The 19,493-nt window shown below is 50.3% G+C and overlaps 1 protein-coding gene across 4 annotated transcripts in view; it reads left to right on the forward strand.

The window, feature by feature from the left end:
• The window catches only part of LOC106573309 (inositol 1,4,5-trisphosphate receptor type 2), a 176,171-nt gene that overhangs the window by 95,115 nt on the left and 61,563 nt on the right, over positions 1-19,493 (forward strand). For all 4 annotated transcript variants that reach the window (XR_006759687.1, XM_045697031.1, XM_045697032.1 and 1 more), the window contains exons 38-43: positions 7,786-7,882; positions 9,035-9,222; positions 9,517-9,709; positions 11,833-12,095; positions 13,126-13,326; positions 19,023-19,133. Coding sequence is in view for 3 of the 4 variants with exons in the window: in XM_045697031.1 (XP_045552987.1) it covers positions 7,786-7,882; positions 9,035-9,222; positions 9,517-9,709; positions 11,833-12,095; positions 13,126-13,326; positions 19,023-19,133 (1,053 nt within the window). In the remaining variant the exon portion in view is untranslated. The remainder of the gene's footprint in view (positions 1-7,785; positions 7,883-9,034; positions 9,223-9,516; positions 9,710-11,832; positions 12,096-13,125; positions 13,327-19,022; positions 19,134-19,493) is intronic.

Here is a 19,493-nt window from a genome sequence, read left to right on the forward strand (position 1 = left end):
CTCCCTCCCTCCCTCCCTCTCTCTCGCTCCCGATCCCTCGCTCCCATCCCTCCCCCTCTCTCGCTCCCTCCCCTTTCTCGCTCCCGATCTCTCTCTCTCGCGCTCGCCCTCTCTCTCGCGCTCGCCCTCTCTCTCGCTCCCTCTCGTTCTCTCGCTCCCTCCCGTTCCCTCTCTCTCTCGCTCCCATCCCTCCCTCTCTCTCGCTCCTCCCTCGCTCCCATCCCTCCCTCTCTCTCGCTCCCGATCCCTCACTCCCCTCTCTCGCGCGCTCCCGCCCTCTCTTGTGTGCTCCCGCTGTCTCTCGCGCGCTCCCTCCCTCTCGTTCTCTCGCTCCCTCTCTCTCGCTGCCGATCCCTCGCTCGCCCTCTCTCTCGCCCTCTCGCTTGCTCGCCCTCTCGCTTGCTCGCCCTCTCTCTCTCTACCTCTCTCGCTCGCCCTCTCTCGCTCGCCCTCTCTCTCGCTCCCTCCCGATTTCTCTGGCGTGCTCCCTTCTCGCTCGCTCCCTCCCTCTCTCGCTCGCTCCCTTCCTCGATCCCTGTCTTGCTCCCGATCCCTCTCTCGCTCGCTCCCCTCTCTCTCGCTCCCTCTTGTTCTCTCCCTCCCGATCCTCTCTCGCTCCGATCCTCTCTCGCTCCCTCCCTCTCTCTCGCTCCCTCCCTCTCTCTCGCGTCCCTCCCTCTCTCTCGCGCTCCTCCCCTCTCTCGCGCTCCCTCCCTCTCTCTCTCGCCTCCCTCCCTCTCTCTCGCCCTCCATCCCTCCCGCTCCCTCCCTCTCCCTCCTCACTCTCCCTCCTGCTCCCTCCCTCTCCCTCCCACTCCTTCCCTCCCTCTCTCTCGCCTCCTTCCCTTGCGCTCGCTCGCTCCCTTCCGCACTCTCTCTCGCTCCCTCCCGATCCCTCTCTCTCGCTCCGATCCCTCTCTCGCTCGCTCCGCTCCCTCTCTCGCTCGCTCCCTCCCTCTCTCTCCCTCCTCACTCCTTCTCTCCCTCCCTCTCCTTCTCTCCCTCCCGCCCTCCTTCTCTCCCTCCCGCACTCCTTCCCTCCCTCTCTCCCGCACTCCTTCCCTCCCTCTCTCCCGCCTCCTTCCCTCCCTCTCTCCCACTCCTTCCCTCCCTCTCTCTCGCTCCTTCCCTCCCTCTCTCTCTCGCTCCCTCCCTCCCTCTCTCTCTCGCTCCTACCCTCCCTCTCTCTCGCTCTCCCACCCTCCCTCCTCTCTCGCCTCCTCCCGCCCTCTCTCGCGTCCCCTCCCTCTCTCTCGCTCCCTCCCTCCCTCCTCTCGCTCCTCCCGCCCTCTCTCGCGCTCCCTCCCTCCCTCTCTCGCTCGCTCCTCCCGCCCTCTCTCTCGCTCCCTCCCGCCCTCTCTCGCGCTCCTCCCTCCCTCTCTCGCGCTCCCCCGCCCTCTCTCGCGCTCCCTCCCGCCCTCTCTCGCGCTCCTCCCGCCCTCTCTCGCTCGCTCCCTCCCGCCCTCTCTCGCGCGCTCCCTCCCTCCCTCTCTCTCGCTCGCTCCCTCCCTCTCTCCTCTCGCTCCCTCCCTCTCTCGCTCCTCTCGCTCTCTCTCGCTCCCTCCCTCTCTCGCGCTCTCGCTCCTCCCTCCTCTCTCGCTCTCGCTCCCTCCCCCCTCTCTCGCGCTCGCTCCCTCCCTCCCTCTCTCCGCCCTCGCTCCTCCCTCCCTCTCTCGCGCCTCCCTCCCTCCTCTCTCGCCCTCCCTCCCTCCCTCTCTCGCTCCTCCTCTCCCTCCTCTCTCTCGCTCGCTCCCTCCCTCCGTCTCTCTCGCTCCCGTCCTCCCTCTCTCGCTCCCTCCCTCCCCTCTCTCGCGCTCCCTCCCTCCCTCTCTCTCTCGCGCTCCCTCCCTCTCTCACGTGCTCCCTCCCTCTCTCTCGTTCTCTTGCTCCCGCCCTCCCTCTCTCTCGTTCTCTCACTCCCTCTCTCTCTCTCGCTCCCGATCCCTCGCTCCCATCCCTCCCCTCTCCTCTCTCCGTCTCATCCCTCCCCCTCCCCTCTCTCGCTCCCGATCTCTCGCTCCCGATCCCTCACTCCCATCCCTCCCCCTCTCTCGCTCCCGATCTCTCTCTCTCTCGCTCTCGCTCCCTCTCGTTCTCTCGCTCCCTCCCGATCCCTCTCTCGCTCCCTCTCTCTCGCTCCCATCCCTCCCTCTCTCTCGCTCACGATCCCTCGCTCCCATCCCTCCCTCTCTCTCGCTCCCGATCCCTCACTTCCCTCTCTCGCGCGCTCCCGCCCTCTCTCGCGCGCTCCCGCCCTCTCTCGCGCGCTCCCGCCCTCTCTCGCGCGCTCCCGCCGTCTCTCGCGCGCTCCCGCCGTCTCTCGCGCGCTCCCGCCGTCTCTCGCGCGCTCCCGCCGTCTCTCGCGCGCTCCCGCCGTCTCTCGCGCTCCCGCCCGTCTCTCGCGCGCTCCCGCCGTCTCTCGCGCTCCCTCCCTCCCTCGCGCGCTCCCTCCCTCCCTCTCTCGCGCTCCCTCCCTCCCTCCCTCCCTCTCTCGCGCGCTCCCTCCCTGCCTCTCTCGCGCTCCCTCCCTGCCTCTCTCGCGCTCCCTCCTGCCTCTCTCGCTGCTCCCTCCTGCCTCTCTCGCGCGCTCCCTCCTGCCTCTCTCGCGCTCCCCCGCCCTCTCTCGCCCTCCTCTCTCGCGCCTCGCTCCCTCCCTCTCTCGCGCGTCCCTCCCTCCCTCCCTCTCTCGCGCCCTCGCTCGCTCCCTCCCTCTCTCGCTCCCGTCCTCCCTCTCTCGCTCCCTTCCTCCCTCTCTCGCGCTCCCTCCCTCCCTCTCTCGCGCGCTCCCTCCCTCCCTCCCTTCGCGCTCCCTCCCTCCCTCCCTCCCTCCCTCCCTCTCTCGCTCGCTCCCTCCCTCCCTCCCTCTCTCGCGCTCCCTCCCTGCCTCTCTCTGCGCTCCCTCCCTGCCTCTCTCGCTCGCTCCCTCCCTGCCTCTCTCGCGCGCTCCCTCCCTCCCTCTCTCGCGCTCTCTCTCGTTCTCTCGCTCTCGCTCCCTCCCTCCCTCTCGTTCTCTCGCTCCCTCTCTCTCGCTCCTGATCTCTCTCTCGCTCCCGATCTCTCGCTCCCTCCCGATCCCTCTCTCGCTCCCTCTCTCTCGCTCCCATCCCTCCCTCTCTCTCGCTCCCGATCCCTCGCTCCCATCCCTCCCTCGCTCCCGATCCCTCCCTCTTTCTCACTCCCGCTCCCGATCTCTCACTCCCTCGTGCTCCCTCTCTCCCCTCGCGCTCCCTCTCTCCCTCGCTCCCTCTCTCCCCTCGCGCTCCCTCTCTCTCGCGCTCCCTCTCTCTCGCTCCCTCTCTCTCGCGCTCCCCCTCTCTGGCTTCCTCCGTCGCTCTCCCTTGCTCCCGCTCGCTCCCTCCCTCTCGCTCGCTCCCTCCTCGCTCCCTCCCTCTCGCTCCCTCCCTCTCCGCTCCCTTCCTCCCTCTCTCGCGCTCCCTCCCTCCCTCTCTCGCGCTCCCTCCCTCCCTCCCTTGCGCTCCCTCCCTCCCTCCCTCCCTCCCTCCCTCTCTCTCGCTCCCTCCCTGCCTCTCTCGCGCTCCCTCCCTGCCTCTCTCGCGCGCTCCCTCCCTCCCTCTCTCGCGCGCTCTCTCTCGTTCTCTCGCTCTCGCTCCCTCCCTCCCTCTCGTTCTCTCGCTCCCTCTCTCTCGCTCCTGATCTCTCTCTCGCTCCCGATCTCTCGCTCCCTCCCGATCCCTCTCTCGCTCCCTCTCTCTCGCTCCCATCCCTCCCTCTCTCTCGCTCCCGATCCCTCGCTCCCATCCCTCCCTCGCTCCCGATCCCTCCCTCTTTCTCACTCCCGCTCCCGATCTCTCACTCCCCTCGTGCTCCCTCTCTCCCCCTCGCGCTCCCTCTCTCCCCCTCGCGCTCCCTCTCTCTCGCGCTCCCTCTCTCTCGCGCTCCCCCTCTCTGGCTTCCTCCGTCGCTCTCCCTTGCTCCCGCTCGCTCCCTCCCTCTCGCTCGCTCCCGCTCGCTCCCTCCCTCTCGCTCCCTCCCTCTCGCTCCCTCCCTCTCGCTCCCTCGCTCCCTCACGCTCCCTCTCGCTTGCTCCCTCTCGCTCCCTCTCGCTTGCTCCCTCTCGCTCCCTCTCGCTTGCTCCCTCTCGCTCCCTCTCTCGCTCCCTCTCTCTCGCTCCCTCTGTCCTCACATCACCTTACTGGATTTTTTATGACTACATGCAGCAGCAGACCAATAAGTCAGCTGGCACGACTCTTTCGCTCGGTCTCTCTCTCCTCGTCCCTCTGCAGAGATGGCCAGCAGACCACATCATCCGAGGGGGAGGCAGCTAGGGGAAGAGACATGGGGAGCCCGGCTGCACTATCCCTCTCTTTTAGGATGTGAGAAAGAGTGGAAAGAGACCGACATCTCCTTTTTTAGAAGAAAGGGGATCAATCAATCAAAAATAAGCTCATTGCTGTTGAGTTACCTTAAAAGATAGCTTGGAGTATATATGTCTGATTAAGTGGGAATGAGGCGAGTTGGCTCACTGAATCATCACCTGCAGTCCATGAAGGGTGTGTGTGTGTGCGCGTATGTGTGTGAGAGCCTGTGTGCTCACGGGTGCGTGTGTGTGCGTGCCTGCACTAGTGCACAAGCCTGTGTGTGTGCATGTGTGTGAGGGCTCAGCTCTTCGCCAGACGGTGCAGGCAGACTGCTGTCTCTGCTGACTGCAGATGAGTTAGTGTTTACTGAGACAGGGAACATCAGCTGCACGTGCTCCCTCTCCACCAGAATGCGGCTCCTTTCCTCTCCGTGCCTCTCCTCAGTGTGCTTATTTGAAGGGCTTCAGCTCAAATTTGATTTGGAACTCTTCCAGTGGATGCTTTTGTGTGTTTGGTGTGCACTATGTCTGTTTTCCGTCTGTGGGAAGAAAGGATCTGTCGTTTGTCTTGACGCGGCTCTCTGTGGTGGTTGCCATGTGTCCGTTCATCGCTCGCTCCCTCCATCAATCCCTCTCTCCCTCCATCAACCCCTCTCTCCATTAATGCCTTATTTTCTGTGCTCTTACACAATACATATTGGTGGTAAAAAAAGGGAGCCTCTGGAGCTTACAAGTTTTCTACCTGCAGGACTGGTTTATACTTCAGTCACACACATGCTGTATTGCGCAATCAGAGAGAGGGGGTGGTTATTTCAGTGGCTCTCTCTAGGGAGGGCAAAGGTCGCGAGTGTTTGCCTTCCCTTGTCATTTCCAAGCCAGCAACCACTAGGCATTATGTAACACATTCTCCCACAGGAAACACAGGATCAGTAGCTAGTGTACCGTACCTTCAGCTCTGCTCCAGTTTCCTTCTTCCCCCTCTTCCTCTCTGTCGGTCTCTCTCTCTCGGTCGGTCTCTCTCTCTCTCTCTCTCTCTCGGTCGGTCTCTCTCTCTCTCGGTCGGTCTCTCTCTCTCGGTCGGTCTCTCTCTCTCTCGGTCGGTCTCTCTCTCTCGGTCGGTCTCTCTCTCTCGGTCGGTCTCCGCTCTCGGTCTCTCGGTCTCTCGCTCTCGGTCGGTCTCTCTCTCTCGGTCGGTCTCTCTCTCGGTCGGTCTCTCTCGGTCGGTCGGTCTCTCTCGGTCGGTCGGTCTCTCTCGGTCGGTCTCTCTCTCTCTCTCTCTCTCTCTCGTCTCTCTCGGTCGGTCTCTCTCTCGGTCGGTCGGTCTCTCTCGGTCGGTCTCTCTCTCTCGGTCGGTCGCTCTCGGTCGGTCTCTCTCGCTCTCGGTCGGTCGGTCGTTCTCTCTCTCTCGGTCGTTCTCTCTCTGTCTCTCGGTCGGTCTCTCGCTCTCGGGTCGGTCTCTCTCTCTCGGTCGGTCTCTCGGTCGGTCGGTCTCTCGTGCTGTCGGTCGGTCTCTCTCTCGGTCGGTCGGTTGGGCTCTCGCTCTCGGTCGGTCTCTCTCTCTCTCTCTCTCTCTCCGGTCGGTCTCTCTCTCGGTCGGTCGGTCTCTCTCGGTCGGTCTCTCTCGGTCGGTCGGTCTCTCTCGGTCGGTCTCTCTCTCTCGGTCGGTCGCTCTCGGTCGGTCTCTCTCTCTCGGTCGGTCGTTCTCTCGCTCTCGGGTCGGTCTCTCTCTCTCGGTCGGTCTCTCGGTCGGTCGGTCTCTCGTGCTGTCGGTCGGTCTCTCTCTCGGTCGGTCGGTTGGGCTCTCGCTCTCGGTCGTTCTCTCGGGCGGTCTCTCTCTCGGGCGGTCTCGCTCTCTCGGTCGGGGTCTCTCTCTCGGTCGGTCTCTCTCTCGGTCGGTCTCTCGGTCTCGGTCGGTCGGTCGGTCGGTCGGTCTCTCTCGGTCGGTCTCTCTCTCGGTCGGTCTCTCTCTCGGTCGGGCTCTCGCTCTCGGTCGTTCTCTCGGTCTCTCGGTCGGTCGGTCTCGGTCGGTCGGGCTCTCGCTCTCGGTCGTTCTCTCGGGCGGTCTCTCTCAGTCGTTCTCTCGGGCGGTCTCTCTCGGTCCTCTCTCGATCGGGGTCTCTCTCTCTCGGTCAGAGTCTCTCTCTCTCGGTCAGAGTCTCTCTCTCTCGGTCAGGGTCTCTCTCTCTCGGTCGGGGTCTCTCTCTCTCGGTCGGGGTCTCTCTCTCTCGGTCGGGGTCTCTCTCTTTCTCGGTCGGGGTCTCTCTCTTTCTCGGTCGGTCTCTCTCTTTCTCGGTCGGTCTCTCTCTCTCTCGGTCTCTCGCTCTCTCTCTCTCGGTCTCTCTCTCTCTCTCTCTCAGTCGCTCTCTCTCGGTCGCTCTCTCTCTCGGTCGCTCTCTCTCTCGGTCGCTCTCTCGCTCTCTCTCTCGGTCACTCTCTCTCTCGCTCTCTCTCGGTCACTCTCTCTCTCGGTCGCTCTCTCGGTCACTCTCTCTCTCGGTCGTTCTCTCTCTCGGCCAGTCTCTCGTTCTCTCTCTTGGTCGGTCTCTCTCTCTTGGTCGGTGTCTCTCTCTCTCGGTCGGTTGGTCTCTCTCTCGGTCGGTCTCTCTCTCTCTGTCGGTCTCTCTCTCTCGGTCGGTCTCTCTCGGTCGGGCTCTCGCTCTCTCTCTGTCTCCGTTGGTATCTCGCTCTCTCTCGGTCTCTCTTTCGGTCTCTCTCTCGGTCTCTCTCTCTCGGTCTCTCTCTCTCGGTCTCTCTCGGTCTCTTGCTCTCTCGGTCTCTGTGGAAGGAGTCGCTTCTTCTCAGAATGTAATTTTAACAATTCCATCCATCCATGTTGCTAATGTAATGATCTCCCTCTTGACGTTGTCTTTATTATATGACCCCATCAACTGAGTATTGTCACCATATAGCCACAGTGTACTGGATATGTGTTGGATGTACCACAGAGTTGTGTAACGTGAAAAGTCCAACTACAGGTGACATCTCATCTCACCGGATGTAAAAGCCATAGAAATAGAATTACGAGAATGGCCAAGGCCCCTCGGACCACGCCAATTGGACTGCACCCTCATGGACACACTCAATATGGTCTATATGGTGTTATAATTCTATATCTTTTGCAAAGGTTTCAATTAATAAAAATGATAAGACTGAATATGTATGACTGTGTCCCAAATGGCACCCTATTTCCTTATGGGCCCTGGTAAACAGGTGTCATTTTGAGATGCAACCTTTGTCGTGATTGAAAAAGAATGCATGGAAAATGTGTTTTTCTTCGGTGTCTCCGAGTGTTGATGGGAAGCAAAAACAATGTTACCTGAGTGAACCCTGCCGTGTGGGGAATTTAGTTTTTCTCTGTTACACACAGATAGTGCGAGAGAAAGAGTATGTGTGTTTCTGTCTGGCGTACAACAGACACGTTCAGAGTCAGGTCTGGATTTCATCTTTTCATTTCTCTCCTCCCATAGGGAAACGTGTTAAGGAAGATTCTCCTCACTCGCTACTTTGGAAAGAAAAGGCTTCACTCCAAATCAGAGTTTGGGAGCGGGAATAGCTCAGCTGGAGGTACTGAACATAACCCCGAAAAACCTCAACTATACCTTAAAGGGATACTTCGGGATTTTGCCAATGAGGCCCTTTTATCTACTACCCCATAGTCCGATGAACTCGTGGATACCATTTTTATGTCTCTGCATGCAGTTTGAAGGAAGTTGCTAACTAGAGCTTGCACAATTGCTAACTAATGTTAGCACAATGACTGGTATTCTATGGGTATCTGCTAGCAGGCTAGTAGATACCCATATACTTTGCTAACAGTAATTAGCATTGGCTCAAGAAACCACCTCTAACTTCCTTAGTAGATAAAGGGCATCATTGCCAAAATCCCGAAGTATCCCTTTAACAATAATCCCTGTTACTCAGAGGGAGCGAGCAGATAACATGATGTATTGGCTCAAACCACTGTTATTTATTCTTGATAGTTATAAGAGGATATAAGACATACACAAATCAAATCAGACCTGGGTTCAAATACTATTTGAATTCTTTCAATTACATTTAGCATTTGCTATAGTTTCATGGTTCTGGTCTGGAAGCACGCTTTCCACTGTAGTTTAGCTGAAGCCGAGCCAAAAAGGACTGTTACCAAATACGGTCACAAAGAGAAGTCCAATAAAAAAATTCCTTAAGACACTTTTGTAAAAAAAAATGTATACAAAAATGAGCCATCACTCACAGCCGACAGTATTAACATTTAATGTTCATCCAATGTCTGCCATGCTTCTGGATGATGTTGTCGCTGCTCTCGCTCCAGTGCGCGTTAAGTGCTAGTATGTAGACGTTATCGGCTCTGTAAGCACATGGCAGCGACCACCAAATGGCAAATGTGATCGATTACGTTGAAAACAATGGCCATCCATATTGGAAGCAGTCTCCAGTCTTTTTACACCTCAGTGTTGAGACTGCCTGGTGTGCCGGGGGTTGACACTTTTGCTACTATTCCATTGGTCTATTAAGCCAGACAAGCTCTATCGACTTGACTTTACTCAACGTTTTTTTGCAGTATCATGTACACATTTTAAATTGGCATTTAAGAAAAGGACAAGAACAATACAAATGAACAATAAAATAACAAATAGTATTTGAACCCAGGTCTGTTCCAAATCATGTCCTGCCATTTTCCCCAATCCAATCAGTCTAATATCTGTCCGTTTGCAGGTGGCTCTCTGGTGCAGGACTCTGACAAGTTGAGCAGCAGCATGGTAGATATCCAGTGTCTACTGGACAGTGAGGGAGCCTCAGAGCTGGTCATAGACCTTATCGTCAGCACCAAGAACGACTGCATGTTCGAGGAGAGCATCCTGCTAGGCAACGCCCTGCTCCAGGGGGGAAACACTCAGATACAGGTGGGTGGGGAGGAGGTGGGCTCACACAGATACGCAGGTGCCCGCACGCATGTATGTGCAGATACAGAGAACCAAAATCTATGGGTTAAAAAAACGTTAGTTGACATGGGCTAGTTGATCTGAACATTTCTGACAAGCTCTCTAAGGTATGCAAACTGATGATGCACTACCTAATTTCTGAAATTGCACTTTGTGCATTCTACTAGTACAACTTTCAAGAGTAAGTTGAAAGCCCCACGGTTTGGGAATTACTGTGATATCTGATGGGTCGATTACACTTCTCCCCCCTTTCAGAACTCATTCTACCACCAGCTGCACAAGCAGAAGAAGTCGGAGCACTTCTTCAAGGTGTTCTACGACCGCATGCGTCTGGCCCAGCAGGAGATCCGGGCCACTGTGTCCGTCAACATGTTCGAGGTCAGCACCTGCAGGAAGAGAGACGAGGACGTCGACGTCAGTTACAGTGGCATCCGTCTCAGGAAAACGCGTATGTTTTTTTTTTTTTGTCTCAATAGAAATAGAATGACTAGAACTTGCAATTCTCTTTTAAGTCGTTGTTACATGATGGGTGGGACGGCGGCCATATTGAGTGTCCCCATGAGTGTAATTTCAAATTGCTCTGTTCTGGCCTAGTGTTGCACGGCATACCAAAACATTTGTACTTTTTCGATACTAGAACACGAAAAACGGTATGGTAGTTGAATTTGTTACTTTCGGTACTTCTGTCAAATGTGTTAGGTTTTAAAGAGACATTGCGCACTTATATAAAACAAGAGATTGCTTCTTCTATGCAAATATTTTTGACTGCTACAATAAAATGTATCTATAGCCCATTAAATCAGCCAAAACCAGCTAAATAACTCAATGCATGCATCACTTGTATTGTGAATCGCCCTGGGCAGGGCAACATCTTGATTTACCCAGATTATCAATAGAGATTTACCATTCAAATAAATTAGCGTTATGTAGTTTGGTAAAAACAAAGTCAAATTGATTATATAGTTGATTCATTAATGTATATATGGCTGTCTCTGAAAAATGTAATGATATTGATCTCATAAGATTGTCTGGATAAAACACCATTCGGTGACATTGGCTAATACGGCTTTATTTTTTTGTTTTGGTATCATTTTTGTATCAAGTATCGTGATGGCATCTAGTATTGTGATACTAAACCTGGTGTCTATATCGAAGTAAAAACTTCTGGTGTCATGACAACACTCTGGCTGTACTAGTCGATTCCAATGGTGGTCCTCTCCTCCATACCCCATACTTGGTTCCATTAAGCATCTGTATTTATGTCTATGTTGTGATGTATACCTCAGTGTCTGGAATGTTTTGTCTGTATCTGCTGTTGGTGGAAAACTATTTTTCCCCACTTGGGGTCAGTAACATTTATTAGATTCCAATACTTGTTCTCTATTACCTGTTGTCCATTTAGTTCCTCAACTGCAGTCTTTCCCTTTCTTACTGGCCTTCCCCGTGTTTCATGGGAGAACAAGTCCAGGCATGTTGTCTGTGAAGCAGCAGATATTATAAAATGTCCAGTGCTCCACAGACTTATGGATCAGAGAGGTGTGGAAGGTTGAGAGTGAATTAAATAGCAAGGGACCAGGGAGGAGTGTGGGAGTATGAGAGGTGGAGTGGTGGAGAGGGAGCCAAGTTTCAAAGCTGCTGAGTCATATGGTCACGCCCTGAACATGACCCTAGAAGTCTCCATGGAGATGATGGGGCTTAGGCCACTGAGATCCGAAAAGGGCTCTCAACGCAGACATACAGATAATAGGCCTTGAGTGTAAATTTGAGTAGTATGTAATATTATTTAATACTGTAATATACAGTAAGAGTAATACTATGTAGTATATGCATTGTTCTTCAAAGGTTTACAACTCCAGCCAGACCTACATAGTAATAGTAAGGGACTCATTCAAAGGTCGCCTCCATTTCTCTCTTTGCTGACATTATCAGACTCCCAGTGCTCAGTTTATCCTTTTGGCAGGGTCATTTACCCATTTAATCAGCAGTGTGACTACAGTAAATGTAATATGTGTGATCTCCCCTGTAGTATCATTGACCCAGTAGTTTGGAGTGATTGCGGTTCTGTTGTTCCTGTTTCGCCCCCATGCCTGTGGTCACAAGTCAGGGGCCATGTGAGAGGTCACATCCACTAGTCTATCAAAGGGCCATTCTACCCAGATGGGTTGTTTTGACCAGAAAACCCAACTACACAGTTAACCCTTTGTCAGAGGGGGTCACGGTCATTTCAGAATTATTACAAAAAAGGGTGACTGAGATGGAAGCATTGACAAACACTCATGACATTCGATTGGCTCACAGTAAGCTCCAGGGTTTGGGTCAATTTTATTTCAATATAGCCATATCAGGTCAGGAAGTGTATTGCAATTCAAGTGATGACATAATCAAAAAAGTGATGCTAGGTTTTCAAATCCTTCATTTTAATTCCACTGCAAAATTGTCTGACTTGAAAGGAAATCAACCTTTAACCCTGGTCAGCAGAAATCCTCAACATTTCTGGAAAACCTGTGAATGTTTAGGAATGTTTCCAGAATTGTCATACCCTTCAGTGACCCACCCCGTCTCCTCCTCTAGCAAAAGACTCTTCCCTGCACATGGTAGACAACATGCGTGGCCAGTTGAAGGAGGCGTCCTCGGCCACCTCCAAGGCCTTTGTCTCCTTCCGGAAGGAGCGGGACACGGACCTGGAGGTCCTGGAGGGCCAGGCCGGTGAGGGGCCCGGGGGAGGGGCAGAGGAGAGGGAGGAGGAGGCCCAGATGAGCCGGGCCATCACCATCATGAAGCCTATCCTACGCTACCTGCAGCTGCTCTGTGAGAACCACAACAGGGACCTGCAGGTATTGAATTGGATAAACCTTATTGAGGATTTGTCACCAGCATAGGCACTGTATGGAGAGCTCATAGTTACTCTGACCACAAGCTGAGTTTACTGGTGTTTACCATGCTCACCCGATGAGTGAATCATAAGTGAATAATCTCAACAGGGATTAGCAGGTAGGCCCACTGCATTTGAGGAAACAGATTAGATTTTGAGCTGAGTTGAGCATGATCATTTTTCTCCTCATCTCCATTATGAGTCAGAATCTCCACAGAGATCTAACAGCAGCCCATCATAGCACCACCTCTATTTAGGAATCCAGCGTTTATGTAACCATCTGGGTGTTATATCCGGTGTAACAGGGTATTATTGTCAATATACACAGAGTATACAAAACATTTGGAACACCTGCTCTTGCCATGACATAGACTAACCAGGTGAATCCAGGTGAAAGCAATGATCCCTTATTGATGTCACTTGTTTAATCCACTTCAATCAGTGTAGATGAAGGTGAGGAGACGGGTTAAAGAAGGATTGTTAAGCCTCGTGACAATTGAGACCTGGTTTGTTTATGTGTGCCATTTTGAGGGTGAATGTGCAAGACAAAAGATTTAAGTGCCTTTGAACGGGGTATGGTAGTAGGTGCCAGGTGCACCGGTTTATGTCAAGAACTGCAACGCTGCTGGGTTTTTCCACACAACAGTTTCCCGTGTGTATCAAGAATGGTCCACCACCCAGACATCCAGCCAACTTGACAACAGTGGGAAGCATTGGAGTCAACATGGGCCAGCATCCCTGTAGAACGCTTTCGACACCATGTAGAGTCCATTCCCCGATGAATTGATGCTGTTCTGAGGGCAACTCAATATTAGGAAGGTGTTCTTAATGTTTTGTACACTCAGTGTATGTCTCACGCTTTTATTCTGAAATGTTGACACACCCTGCTTTAAACACAGATCAGATGTGCTCACACTCCGATAGGATGTCATGCAAGTGTCCTATTAATATGAACCATCTTTTTTCCCCTCTTGGTTCGTCCCTGAATCCAGAACTTCCTGCGGAACCAGAACAACAAGACCAACTACAACCTGGTGTGTGAGACGCTGCAGTTCCTGGACATCATGTGTGGCAGCACCACTGGAGGCCTGGGCCTCCTGGGCCTCTACATCAACGAGGGCAACGTGGACTTAGTCCGGCAGACCCTGGAGACCATCACAGAGTACTGCCAAGGACCCTGCCACGAGAACCAGGTAGGGGACCAAAAACTGTGCCAGTGTAGAGGTTATTTGGAATGACACTCTTGTGATGTGGTGTGCCTGCCTGAAACTTGTAAACCCAAGTTATATAATGTACCACAAGGATTTCCTCTTTGTCTAATGGTTAAGACATTGAACAGCAGTCCTGGGCCCCCAAAATATGCATGTGCAAGTTTTCATGCAACAATTAGCATTTATAAAAACTGAACTGAACTTGACTTGGGAATGTGCTTATCCTCCCGCAAACTTTAGACCATGCATAAGCACAGTTTCTACTGGTTGAATTATTGCATTGCATGAAGACAAAAGTAGCCTTGTGCAAATGTGGTAAATACAGTGCATTCGGGAAGTATTCAGACCCCTTCCCTTTTTCCACATTTGTTATGTTATAGCCTTATTCTAAAATGTATTAAATCAATCTACACACAATACACCATAATGACAAAACAAAAACATGTTTTTAGATTTTTTTGTGCATTTTTTCCCTTAAGTATTCAGATACTTTACTATGACACACGAAATTGAGCTCAGGTGCATCCTGTTTCCATTGGTCATCCTTGTGATGTTTCTACAACTTGATTGGAGTCCACCTGTCGTAAATTCAATTGATTGGACATGATTTGGAAAGGCACATATAAACTCAGTAAAAAAAGAAACGTCCTTTCACTGTCAACTGTGTTTATTTTCAGCAAACTTAACGTGTAGATATTTGTATGAACATAACAACATTCAACAACTGAGACATGAACTGAACAAGTTCCACAGACACGTGACTAACAGAAATTGAATAATGTGTCCCTGAACAAAGGCACCTGCAAGTTCCCTGACATTTCTGGGGGAAATGGCCCTAGCCCTCACCCTCCGATCCAACAGGTCCCAGACGTGCTCAATGGGATTGAGATCCGGGCTCTTCGCCGGCCATGGCAGAACACTGACATTCCTGTCTTGCAGGAAATCACGCACAGAACGAGCAGTATGGCTGGTGGCATTGTCATGCTGGAGGGTCATGTCAGGATGAGCCTGCAGGAAGGGTGCCACATGAGGAAGGAGGATGTCTTCCCTGTAACGCACAGCGTTGAGATTGCCTGCAATGACGACAAGCTCAGTCCGATGATGCTGTGACACCGCCCCAGACCATGACGGACCCTCCACCTCCAAATCGATCCCGCTCCAGAGTACAGGCCTTGGTGTATCGCTCATTCCTTCGACGATAAACGCAAATCCAACCATCACCGCTGGTGAGACAAAAGGTCCTACACATCAGCGAAGAGCACTTTTTGCCATGTCCTGTCTGGTCCAGCGATGGTGGGTTTGTGCCCGTAGGCGACGTTGTTGCCGGTGATGTCTGGTGAGGACCTGCCTTACAACAGGCCTACAAGCCCTCAGTCCAGCCTCTCGCGGACACTCTGAGCACTGATGGAGGGATTGAGCATTCCTGGTGTAACTCGAGCAGTTGTTGTTGCCATCCTGTACCTGTCCTGCAGGTGTAATGTTCAGATGTACCGATCCTGTGCAGGTGTTGTTACACGTGGTCTGCCACTGCGAGGATGATCAGCTGTCCATCCTGTCTCCCTGTAGCGCTGTCTTATGCGTCTCACAGTACAGTCATTGCAAGTTATTGCCCTTGCCACATCTGCAGTCCTCATGCATTCTTGCAGCATGCCTAAGGCACGTTCACACAGATGAGCAGGGACCCTGGGCATCTTTCTTTTGGTGTTTTTCAGAGTCTGTAGAAAGGCCTCTCTAGTGTCCTAAGTTTTTATAACTGTGATCTTAATTGCCTACCGTCTGTAAACTGTTAGTGTCTTAACCTCAAGCGTCCCACCTACTCAACAGCCAGTGGAATCCCGTGGCGCGATATTCAAATACCTTAGAAATGCTATTACTTCAATTTCTCAAACATATGACTATTTTACAGCATTTTAAAGACAAGACTCTCGTTAATCTAACCACACTGTCCGATTTCAAAAAGGCTTTACAACGAAAGCAAAACATTAGATTATGTCAGCAGAGTACCCAGCCAGAAATAATCAGACACCCATTTTTCAAGCTAGCATATAATGTCACAAAAACCAAAACCACAGCTAAATGCAGCACTAACCTTTGATGATCTTCATCAGATGACACTCCTAGGACATTATGTTATACAATACATGCATGTTTTGTTCAATCAAGTTCATATTTATATCAAAAACCAGCTTTTTACATTAGCATGTGACTAGCATTCCCACCGAACACTTCCGGTGAATTTACTAAATTACTCATGATAAACGTTCACAAAAAAACATAACAATTATTTTAAGAATTATAGATACAGAACTCCTTTATGCAATCGCTATGTCCCATTTTAAAATAGCTTTTCGGTGAAAGCACATTTTGCAATATTCTGAGTAGATAGCCAGGCCATCACAGGCTAGCTATTTTGACACCCACCAAGTTTGGTACTCGCCAAACTCAGATTTACTATAAGAAAAATTGGATTACCTTTGCTGTTCTTCGTCAGAATGCACTCCCAGGACTTCTACTTCAATAACAAATGTTGGTTTGGTTCCAAATAATCATAGTTATATCCAAATAGCGGCGTTTTGTTCGTGCGTTCAAGACACTATCCGAAGGGTAAAGAAGGGTGACGCGCCCGGCGCGTTTCGTGACAAAAAAATTCAAAATATTCCATTACCGTACTTCGAAGTATGTCAAACGCTGTTTAAAATCAATTTTTATGCGATTTTTCTCGTAAAAAAGCAATAATATTCAGACCGGGAAACCCTGTTTTCGTTCAAAGACTGAAAATGTAAACATGGAGTCGTCTCGTGCACGCCAGTCTCATTGTTCTCAGATCGACCACTTACCAAATGCGCTACTGTTTTTCAGCCAGAGACTTGAGAGTCATCATTCAACGTTCTGGCGCCTTCTGAGAGCCTATGGGAGCCGTAGAAAATGTCACATTACAGCAGAGATCTTTTGTTTTGGATAGAGATGATCAAGAAATGGTCAGAGAGGGCGCTTCCTGTTTGGAATCTTCTCAGGTTTTGGCCTGCCATATGAGTTCTGTTATACTCACAGACACCATTCAAACAGTTTTAGAAACTTTAGGGTGTTTTCTATCCAAAACAAACAATTATATGCATATTGTAGTTACTGGGCAGGAGCAGTAACCAGATTAAATTGGGTACGTGTTTTTTATCCGGCCGTGCAAATACTGCCCCCTATCCCCAACAGGTTAACGACCGTTCCACAGGTGCATGTTCATTAATTGTTTATGGTTCATTGAACAATCATGGGAAACAGTGTTTAAACCCTTTACAATGAAGATTTGTGAAGTTATTTGGATTTTTACGTATTGTCTTTGAAAGACAGGGTCCTGAAAAAGGGACATTTCTGTTTTTGCTGAGTTTATAAGGTCCTAAAAAAAAAAAACCTAGCCATGAGGTCGAAGGAATTGGCCGTAGAGCTCCGAGACATGATTGTGTCGGCACAGATCTGGGGAAGCGTACAAAAACATTTCTGCAGCATTGAAGGTCCCCAAGAACACAGTGGCCTCCATCATTCTTAAATGGAAGAAGTTTGGAACCACCAAGACTCTTCCAAGAGCTGGCCGCCCAGCCAAACTGAGCAATCGGGGGAGAAAGACCTTGTTCAGGGAGGTGACCAAGAACCCAATGGTCACTTTGACCGAGCTCCAGAGTTCCTCTGTGGAGATGGGAGAACTTTCCAGAAGGACAGCCATCTCTGCAGCACTCTACCAATCAGGCCTTTATGGTAGAGTGGCCAGATGGAAGCCTCTCCTCAGTAAAAGGCACATGACAGGAGTTTGCCAAAAGGCACCTTTTTTTTGGAATCACAGTTTTGAGATAAATATACTTTAAAGTCAGAGAGGACTATTGCAAGAAACTACATATGATCCTTTTTCAGTTAATATTCATTATTGCAGTTATTTGGAGAGTTTGAAATTGGGAACTGTCATGACGTTGCCCTCTGGGTTTTCTATGCACCATCCCCCGACCTCTATACTTCTGACACAAGGCTGTGTGAAGGCGGTCGTAAATTCCAAAGGGAATGTCCTGCCACAGTAAAGAGACAGAGTGTTTTCATGGAGAGAACAAAGGATTCTTCCACCTCACAGAATTGGAGAACCGAAAGACATTTATGTTCTGGAGAAGGTATTAAAGATCTGTGAAGAATCCAGCTACGAACTGGTCCGCTTGGTACAATTTTATGAAACCCATGAGAGACAATATTGTCATAATAATGTTTATATAATAGCCTCAGCTATTATACATGGTTGTATCAAATGTACTAATAAGGATAAAGCTATTTGGAATATGTTGAGATGCTATGTACTGATGTTAATGTGAGAGAATTGTATTTCTGTTCAAAAGCTTAACTAAGTCATCGGCACGCCCCCAGGGACACAGACAGGACAAGGCGTCATGTGACAGGCTTTTCTATGTTCAATATAAAACCCCCACCCAGAATGTCTTTCTTCAGACCAGCTTACCTCAGAAGAGAGAGCCAAGGTTTGACCATACATTCCTCTACTGAAGTTTAACCATACCACGTGGTTAAACTTTTAGACTATCGATACCGACAGAATAATAACAAGTCTTTGATATTAATTAATAGTCTGCAGCTAGAAATTTGGTATCCTTGAACGCGAAGACCGACGAAACATCCATTCTATAACGACATGAACGAATGTCACTTTGAAAGATCCATTCTAACTGAGAGAGAGAGAGAATGCGGACAAAAACTCTCCATCAGGACAAAACCTCTCCAACAAGGATCCCGACGACACACTGAGCATAAATATATATTGATTGCAATTGTTTCCGAATGAGTGAGCGTTCATGTGAAAAGGATTAGCATATCAATTGTTAATATTATTGAACTCTGTTGTGCCTCATCAGCTGCCCTTTATGACCCATTGTTTAACAAGCCGCCATGCCGGTTTAGCCCACTAGGGCACATTACTCTACCATTTCTTTGTGACGATAACTACTGTTTATATTCTTTCTGTGAATTACTTAGTTTAGTGAATAAATGATTTTAAGACAATTGATGTATGGATGACTTAGTGAAGACTGGGTTCGTGCAGAAAACAACAATTTACGACGTTTGGAATGAGACTGGACGAGGTAAAGAATACACCATTTAAACCAGAAGATAATCGGTCAGATACTATAATATAATATATATTGTTATAATATAGCAAAGTTATATTAGGAAAATTATGACTTTAGGGTTAGGGTTAACCCGTAATAATAATAACAGGGAGTTATTTGATAAACATGTCTTCAGTTTAATGGTGCCCCAAAGACACGACAGAACCTTGCTTCGTTCAAGTCCATTTCCGGTCAAAGAGCCGACATGGAAATGTATAAATGTAAAATATTTGGAACGTTCTAAACACAACTCTTTCCCCTTTATAAAATTGCACGAAATCTAACTGTTTAGCTCAAATGATGCCACAAAATACAAAATGTCCGCTGACGTACAAAGATTGTCCCGATATTCAAGAATCCCTAAGGTTATTGTCGAGTTATTGTACCTGGGGTTTTGTCATTTAAACAATCTCTTTAAATCAATGATGGTTGTTCTCATTTAAAGTTAACCACTCACTCACTCACTCACTCACTCACTCACTCACTCACTCACTCACTCACTCACTAACTAACCTATTGCTGTCCCAGTCCTGTATAGCCAAGCACGAGTCCAACGGCATCGACATCATCATAGCTCTAATAGTCAACCCCGTCAACCCATTAGGGAAGCATCGACTGGACCTGGTACTGGAACTCAAGGTTAGCATGCCTCTATATCAGACCCCTTCTCATGTTCAGTGGAAGTCAATGGCTGGATAAGCAGCAGAGAAGTAGCCCATTATACCTACATGAATATTGTATAGGTATACCATCCAGCCCTATACACACATTCATACTTGACGCACAAAGTTATCACAATCAATGACAATCATTTGAGAGTACATTTGTTGTTAATAGTCCCAATTGTCCTGTGTAGTTATGGCCTTACAATGTGATATCCGCTGAGATGTTAGTGTGGGAGGAATGCACAATTTCTTTCTTCCTTTCTTTCAGAAATGTCTTTCCTCAGTGTAATCTCAGCTATCCATCAGTTCATTCATTACTTTAGAACTGATTTGA

This window comes from Salmo salar, chromosome ssa16 (assembly GCF_905237065.1).
Source record: "Salmo salar chromosome ssa16, Ssal_v3.1, whole genome shotgun sequence".
Classification (NCBI taxonomy): Eukaryota; Metazoa; Chordata; class Actinopteri; order Salmoniformes; family Salmonidae; genus Salmo; species Salmo salar.